We start from the raw sequence: 9,172 nt of genomic DNA on the forward strand, positions 1-9,172 counted from the left end.
TTTCCAAGAGTATAGTGTACTAGGGGGGAGGGTTGGGAGGGGAGAAAAGTGCAACAATGAATGAATGGAAATCCAAAGTCTCTGTAAATTTTTACTGAAATGAATAATAAATTTAAATTAAAAGAGTAATGATGAATGGCGCCACTTTCATTTCTACCCTTGAGTCCTGTCTACATGAATCCTAGTTATTGGAGAAACAGCTGCACAAATTAGACACTGGCTAAGAGCATATACAACCTCCTGTAGAGTATTTATCTAAGTATACAAGGTATTGGTATAATAATGAGTGCTACAATTATGTCTTTAGACAGCTATCCTACCGTTCTGTCAAGTCATCTGCTCCAGGGTGATGAGGAATATGGTACAACTAGTGACTTCTATGAGAATGGTTCCATTGTCACACTTCATCCTCTGTGAAATGAATCCCTTGATCAAAGGCAATGCTGTGTAGGATACCAGGTCGGTGGCAAAAGCATTCTGTAAGCCATAGTCTTGGCAGACTATGTGTAGGGAAGACAAATCTGTACCTGAAATAAGTGTCCATTTCAGTAAGAACAAATGCTGCCCAGTGGATCACTTTTCTTTAATACTTAATATATTAATATTTTGAGTATTAATATTGTCAACTCAGACCATGGATTTAGAGAACACTCTTTACTAATGGAGTGAAGACTAGATCACTAAGACTAATCAGACTTGAGAATCAGTTTAGAAAATACATCTTTAGAATTTTATTTCTCCAGAGCCAAATGTCTGAGACTGTGTTCTTCGTTCTCCAGAAAAGCAAAACATATATATGCAAGTGTATGTGTGTGGGTATAGTACACAGGAAGAGAGATTTAGCAAAGGAAATCACTCATGCATTTGAACAGACTTTTATAAGTCCCAGGTTTGTGGCATATAGTGTGGAGTCTGATGAATCAAAGGTAAGGCCGTTATTAGCCAGATCAGTGACTGAGATCCAACAAAATGCAAGCCAGCTTCTCAGACTTCCTTAATGCATTAGATTCAGGCCACATCCCCACTGAAACTCCTCCTCAATTGATTGAGTGCTTGTAGCAAATCCCATCTAGGGAATGATTACATTACATCAAACCTTATCAAAGGAATGGCCATACCACAACTGCCAAGCCAGAGAATCACAGACAGCCAAGCTGACACACAAACATAACCACCATAGACGGGAGAACTCCGAATCTCAGACACAATGGCAAAGGATAGGAAATTCCATTTTACGGGTAACTGCACTTGTGTATGAAATGCACATTCAGTGCTCTGTAAATTTGTCTGAACACTGGCCTGAATGGAGGCCCGAGAGCCTACTCTGTTTTTCTAAGTACTCATGCAAGTCTTGCCATACACTGTTTATTTTGTTGTTCGAAATATGCACAGCAAAATGTACACCAGTTCAACTGTTTCTACATGCACAGCTCAGTGACATTGCTTGCCTCCCAGTTTGGCTCTCCTTTTTTTGGGTTGTCCATCCCCAGTGAACATGAACTCACTACCCCTCCAAGGTTTCTGTCTAATATTTTCAAGTTGTTTGCCACACACTGAATCATATTCCAGGTTCAACTAAATTTTTATTTGAAATTTTTACTGAATTAAGGTAATAGAAAAATAATGGGGGAAAAACCCCACACCAGGTTTGAAGGGTTATTTTGAGTTGTTGGAAATTAGAATACAACTGTCAGAGGGAGTTGAACTGATTTAAGGGAACCAGTACTATCATAAAACATGAAATAACAAAATAATAAAACACATCATTTGTAAGTGAATTCTTTTTTTCCCCCCTCCTTCCAAAAAACCCTTGCTGGATAGATCAGTTATAAAAGGTGTATGAGAAATTGGTCACAGGGGTTTCCTTTGAAAATTAGAAGATTGAACAGGGCCAGCAATTTGTGGCCCATAGGCCAAATTTAGCCCATTGTCCGTTTTCATAAATAAGGTTTTATTGGAACGCAGTCATGCTTATTCATTTATGTAGTGTGTGTGGCTCTTTGTGTGCTTCAATAGCACATGTGAATAGTTGGGCAGACCATATGGCCTGTGAAAACCAAAATATTTCCTCTATTAAGTCCTTTACAAAAAATTTTTGTTGACTCCTGGGCTAGAGGAAAAAGATAGAAGGAAAACTTATTTTCTCTTTATGTCTTTCAAATTCCAAATGATTTGATTAAAAAGGATCAGGGCAGACTCCTGTGGCTTCATCAAACATTCCATGTTTCATCTCCTCCTCACTGGGTGACTAACATTATTTACACGGGTCATTGACAATTAGCATGAGCTATTCCTGCCGCAGTATTAGCCTTGCTCCCCGGATGAGACTTCAGCACTAATTCTATTGTGTTTCCTGGTAACCCAGAAGTAGCAAATTCTCCAGTTAATCATTAATGTAATCTCTGACTTTCATGAAACAGCAAGCGGCTGGCTGAGCTGGAAAAGTGGGAATCTGCTGATTTTGTTTCCCTATGCTTATGACAAGATCTTTCTGAGGAGCCCAGGGGTTAAGGAGCTTGGCTGCTAACCAAAGGATTGGTGACCTGAGCCCACCAGTCCTCCACAGGAGAAAGAGATGGCCATCTGCTTCTATAGAAACCCTGCTTCTATGGAAACCCTGTGGGGTAGTTCTGCTCTTTTTTTTCCTTTCTTTTCTTTTTTAAATTGGCTGGCATACAGAATTCATATGCATTGTGTTTCATTCATGTTCATTGTGTTTCACACATTCCCTCATTCACATTGTGTTTCATATGATCATCTATCTATCTATCTTGTGTTTTATAAAATTAATCACCATTGATCTGTGCCTACTATTACCCTGTCTTGTCAGGTCCTCATTGAATCTTTCCTAATTCTTTCACCCCCCTCCTCTGTCCACTGAACTCTGTTATCCTAGTGACTTCCACCCCCGCCAAACTGTGTCACCCCTGCCTCCTTCCCCTTCCCCTTTTATACATTTAAGCACTCTTACTAGTTTTCTATTTTTTACAATAATGATCTTATGTAGTATTTGTCATGAGATTGAGTAGGATTGCTGTGGGTTGTAATCAGCTTGATGACCATGGGTTTATTTTTTGTTTTTTCCAATCTTCAGATAAGATGGATTTGAGTTATTGTGTTTCTCTTGTGGTTTTACATTCATCTAACACATAGCTATGAGAGCCATGTCCACTATTTTGAGAAGCAGAGAGAAAAGAAAAGAAACTGGGAGAAATATATCAGTACATTGTTGTCATGGAATATTGAGCTCTAGTGGCCTAGTGGCAAAAAACTGTGCTGCAATCCCAAAAGCTGCAGTTTGAGGCCACCAGCTGCTCGGTGGTCTCCCCTCTTGCGATTAACTGCCTCTGAAAACCCATTGGAAGAAGGTCAGTTGTGTGTCATTTCCAATCTGACGTTAAACAACAACAACAGCAACAGTCTATAGAATAGGGAGCTCTGGTGGCCTAGTGGTAAGAACCTGTACTGCAATATTGAAGGGGTGTAGTTCAAATCCACCAGCTTCTCCATGGGAGAAGGATGGGCAGTCTCCTCCTGTGTGATTAACTGCCTCTGAAAACCCACCAGAGGGTCATCTATGGTTCGGTTCTAACTCAACAGTACTCAACCACAACAGTCCATAGCACAAGGAAGCTGGTAGCCTGGTGGTAAGAAGCTGCACTGCAATCCTAAAGGCACGTGGTTGGAACTCACCAGCTGCTCCGTGGGAAAAAGATGGGCAGTCTTCTCCTGTGTGATTTACTGCTTCTGAAAACTTGCTGGAGGGTCAGCTATAGTTGGTTCTGACTTGACAGTACACAACAACAACAATCCATAGCACGGGAGGAGAAATTTGTAGGAGGCCAGTCTAGGATATTGAACACATTGTGGATTGATTGTATTTTTTTTTAAAGTTTTACTTGTGCAAGTCAGAATCTGGTACCAATTAAATGGTGACAGCTTTGCCAATAAATAAGAACATACTCCTCCATGGCTAGGAAGGGAGACTGCCATGGCTGACAGGTTCCAAAGATACATGGACTGATTGTATTTTTTGTGTATTGTCTCACACGTTTCAACAGATAAGAATGAATGTCAGTTTGGAGCCACTGTGGTCTGTGGGAACCACACTTCTTGTCACAACACACTGGGAGGCTTCTACTGCATTTGCCTGGAAGGATACCGAGCCACGAACAACGACAAGACCTTCATTCCCAATGATGGCACCTTTTGTACAGGTACTCAGGAGCTGTATGGGAACATGATGATTGGAGGACAATGTGAAGCGTGGGGAGGAGGGAGAGAGCAGAGCACAGATGGGATGATGATTTAAGGGAAGGCTCTTTTCAGAATAAGCATAAGGCAAATTTGGATATGAACTAAGAATTAGTTCATCAGATGAGATAATTTTATAATATAGAGGATAAAAGTCTTATTTTGCAACATGTTTGCTGAAGTATTTGGGACTTTTGTTATGAGGTATCAAGTGTCCTTATGTTTGTATGGTACATCAAAATGTTTCAACTATACATATACATATACATATACATATACATATACATATACATATACATATACATATACATATACACCTATACCTATATGCCTATACCTATATCTGCATACATACATATACATACACATACACATATATATGTACAATCTATCAGAGAGCTGGACAATGACTAGGGATGATAGAAGGAGAGTTGATGCCTCTGAACTGTGGTGCTGGAAAAGAGTATTGAATATACCATTGACTGCTAGGAGAATAAAGAAATTCGACATGGACAGGGTGAAGCCAGGCTGCTCCTTGGAGGCAAGGATTCTGAAGCTCCATCTGACACACTTTGGACATGTTACAAGGCATGGTCTGTCCTTGGAGAGGGATGTCATATTTGGGAGGGTGGAGGGATAGTACAGGAGAGGAAGACCCTCAATGAGATGGATTGATTCCATCACTCGGGTAATGGGGATAGGTGTGTTGGAGTCAAAAGATTGGCAAGGGATAGAGCAGGGTTTAGGGCTGTTGTACATAGGGTCTCTACTCAATGGCACATAACAACACCACCACAACACACACACACACACACACATAGACAAATATGGCAGAAAGTAGACAAATGGTGAATCTTGGAACATGAGTATATGAGAGTTCATTGTAGTGTTCTTTATCCAGGTCTGTATGCTTGAAGATTTTTATAATGGACAATGAGGGATGGCAGGCTCCAGTAGCCCCAGGTGGAGATTTGTTGGGGTGACTCTGGCACTCATCAGCTCTGTGCACCAGTGTAGTTCATAGCCCACAGGCTCCAGGTAGTGGTTACTATAAAGTTGACTCATAACAAGTAGGAGTGCTATGCCTATCATAGTTTCAGCTGCTTTTTATAGAAGGAAGCTGAGCAAACCATAGTTTCTGTGGTCCCGGACCACAGTCGCTCTGTAGGTCAAGATTTCTGGTCTGTGTTGGCAGATATCATGATAGAGGAGAAAATAGAGCCATTTGCTGTTGAGTGGTTTCAGACTCATGTCAATCCCATGCATGTCAGAGTAGAACTGTTTCTGTGCAGTTTTCAGTGACTGCTCTTTTAGAAGTAAGTTGCCAGACCTTTATTTCAATATGCCCCTGGGGTCAGATGGATCTTGGCTGAAAGCAGAGAATAGCAGAAGGTTGTCTATTTGTGTTTTATTGACTATGGAAAAGCATTTAACTGTGTGGATCATAACAAAGTATGGCTAACACTGAGAAGAATGGAAATCCCAGAACACTTAATTGTGCTCATGTGAAACCCATACATAGACCAAGAGACTGTTGTGTGAATAGAACAAGGAAATACTGTGGTTTAAAATCAGGAAAGGTGTGCATCAGGGCTATACCTTTTCTCCATACCTTTTTAATCTGTATGCTGGCAAATCATTTGAGAAGCTGAACTCTGTGAAGAAGAATGTGGGGTTAGGATTGAAGGAAGACTTATCAATATCCTGTGTTATGAAGATGACATAATTTTGCTTGCTGAAAGTGAAGAGGACTTTGAAGTGCTTGCTAGAGAAGATTAAAGATTACAGCCTTTGATATGAATTGCATCTCAACATCAAGAAGACAATAATACTCACTACTGGACTGATAAGCAATATCACAATGTTGTTGTTGTTATGTGCCATTGAGTCATGATAGAGGAGAAAAGATTGATGTTGTCAATGACTTCATTAGTTTGAATTCATCAGCAATACACTTGGTACCAGGAGTCAGGAGATACTGTACTGGGAAAGTCTGTAGTCAGGGACCTCTATAAATTACTGAAAATCAATGATGTTAGTTTAAAGACTAAGGTATACCTGATTCAAGCCATCATCTTTTTAGTCACTTGCTATGCATCTTGAGTGCTGGACAGTGAATAAAGATGACAGAAGAAGAACTGATGCTTTTGTGATATGATATTAGAGAATACTATAAATATCCCATGGACTGCCAAAAGAACAGATAGGTCCTGGAGAAAGTGTAGCTAGAATACTTCTTGGAAAGAGATGACAAAGCTTCCTCTCATATACTTTGGACACATTAGTAGGAGAGGCTACTCCTTTGAGAGGGACATCATGCTTGGAAAGGTGGAGGATCAATGAAAGAGATGAATTGGCACAGTGACTGTAGCAATGGGCTCAAGAGTGTCAGAGATGATGAGAATGGCACAAGATAGGACAGGTTTGCTATTGTTCATAGGAGTCATTATGAGTTGTAGTTGATGGCACCTAACAACAACTACAACTGAGTAGATTAAAACTTTTGACACTTTGGTTAACCACTGAGCATGCTGTTTATACCACACAGGAACTCTGGCCATCATAGGAGCCAGGTAAATCACCCCTAATTTTCAGTGTCTTTACCAGAAGGAATTGGCTGACACAGAAGAATTTAATGAACTAACATATGAGCAAGAGCCTGTAGTGATGAAGGAGGAAGTTCAAGTAGCTCTGAAAGAATTGGCAAAGAAAAAAAAGGATCCAGGAGCTGACGGCATACCAATTGACATATTTCAACAAACAGATGCGGCCCTGGATGTGCTCACTAAGTTGTGCCAGCCAGGACAGCCAGCTGACCAACTGACTGGAAGAGATTGATATTTATTCCCATTCCAAAGAAAGGTGACCCAACAGAGTGCGGGAATTATTGAACAGTATCAATAAAATCACATGCAAGCAAGATTCTGCTGAACATTATCCAAAAACGACTGGAGCAACAAGTCAACGGAGAACTGCCAGATGTGCAGGGTGGGTTTAGAAGAGGTTGTGGTACTAGGGATGTTATAGACTAATGTTAGATGGATCTTGACAGAAAACAGAAAGTACAGGAGGAATGTCTGTTTGTGCTTCATTGACTATGTAAAGGCTTTTGACTGTGTGGATCGCAACAAGCTGTGGTTGACTCTGAGAAGAATCCCAGAACATTTGATTGTGCTTATGTGAAATGTATACTTGGACCAAGAGTCAGGTGTCAGAACAGAGCAAGGAGACATTGCATGGTTCAAAATCAGGAAGGGGTCCACCAGGAATGTATTCTGTCTCCATACCTTTTCAATCTGTATGCTGTATAGATCATCCGGTACTCTGGGCTGTACGAGGAGGAATGTGGCACCAAGATTGGAGGAAGATCCGTCAATAATCTGTGTTATTCAGATGACACAACCCTGCTTGCTGAAACTGAGGAGGACCTGAAGTGTTGGCTGCAGAAGGTCAAGAACTGCAGCCTTCAATAGAGATTGAAGCTCAACATCAAGAAAACAAAGATTCTCACCACTGGGCCAATTGGCAGCATCATGACAGATGGTGAAGACATTGAGATCGTTAACATTTTTAGTTTGCTTGGCTCCACAGTCAACACTTGGTACCAGCAGCCGAGAAAACAAGAGAGAATTGCATTGGGAAATTCAGCTGTCAGGGACCTCTCCAGAGTACTGAAGAGCAACGACTCCAGGCTGGAGACTAAGGTGCACCTGATCTGGACTATAGTCTGCAATTGCGTGCTATGCATCGGAGAGCTGGACAGTGACTAGGGATGATAAAAAGAGAATTGATGCCTTTGAGCTGTGGTGCTGGAGAAGAGTGTTGAATATACCATGGACTGCTAGGAGAACATACAGATTTGTCCTGGAAAAGGTGAAGCCGGGCTGCTCTTTGGAGTCAAGGATTCTGAAGCTTCGTCTGATACTTTGGGCATGTTACAAGGAGGGACTGGTCCTTGGAGAGGGAAATCATGTTTTGGATAGTGGAGGGACAGTGACTGGGGTAATGAGAGTAAGTGTGTCAGAGACAGTGAGGTTGACACATGATGGAGCAGGGTTTAGGGCTCTTATAGGGTTGCTGTAAGTCACAAGTGACTCCATGACACATAACAACACCACCACCAACATCATGATAAAAGGAGTCTTGGTTGTGTAGCTTTGAAGCACTCAGCTGCTAACTTAAACGTTGGTGGTTTGAATCCACCAGTACCTGCACAGGAAGACAATTTACCAATGTGCTTCTGTAAAGATTTACAGCCTTGGAAACCCTTTGAGGATGTTCTGCTCTGCCAAATAGTATTGCTCTGAGTCAGAATCAGCTCAGTGGCAATGACTGTGTAAATCCCAGACAAAAAGCCCTGACAGCATGAGATGGGCAATTTTCTCCTGTGCAATTGTTGCTGTTGTTGACTGCTGTTGAGTCAAACATGACTCATAACGTCCCTGTGAACAAAAGGCCTGAATCCTTTCTGTAACTATTGTCATTTATTAAAGTTCATAGTTTCCAGAGGCACGTTGTTTAGGAAATGGATGCCACTCCTGCTTCCAGCCTACAATTACTGCCTCTGAAAACCTGCCAGAGGGTAGCTACAGGTGGGTTCCGACTAGATGGTATAGACCAACAACAAGAAGAAGCATGGTGGTTAAGCTTGCAGGCCCTAACTGGAAGATTGGGGACTCAAACTCATCAGGTGTTGTTCAGGATAAAGTCATGGCAATCTGCTTCTGGAAAGAGTAACAACCTTGGAAATGTTATCGCACAGCTCTGCTTTCTTCTCTAGGGTCCTTGTGAGTTGAAATCAACTCAACAGCAGTGGGTTTGTTAGTGGGCCATGAAAATAATGTTATTTGGTTAGGCCTTGAACACTAATGAGCGAAAACCAGATGAGTTGTGGGAGGATGTCAAAGGTGTCATCCAA

The 9,172-nt window shown here is 41.4% G+C and overlaps 1 protein-coding gene across 1 annotated transcript in view; it reads left to right on the forward strand.

Moving 5' to 3' along the window:
- The window catches only part of SUSD1 (sushi domain containing 1), a 170,629-nt gene that overhangs the window by 7,918 nt on the left and 153,539 nt on the right, over positions 1–9,172 (forward strand). Inside the window, exon 3 of the mRNA XM_006900855.1 lies at positions 4,062–4,217. Coding sequence (XP_006900917.1) covers positions 4,062–4,217 — 156 coding nt within the window. The remainder of the gene's footprint in view (positions 1–4,061; positions 4,218–9,172) is intronic.

Source organism: Elephantulus edwardii, unplaced genomic scaffold (genome assembly GCF_000299155.1).
Source record: "Elephantulus edwardii isolate Elephantulus edwardi_28Jun2011 unplaced genomic scaffold, EleEdw1.0 scaffold00297, whole genome shotgun sequence".
Classification (NCBI taxonomy): Eukaryota; Metazoa; Chordata; class Mammalia; order Macroscelidea; family Macroscelididae; genus Elephantulus; species Elephantulus edwardii.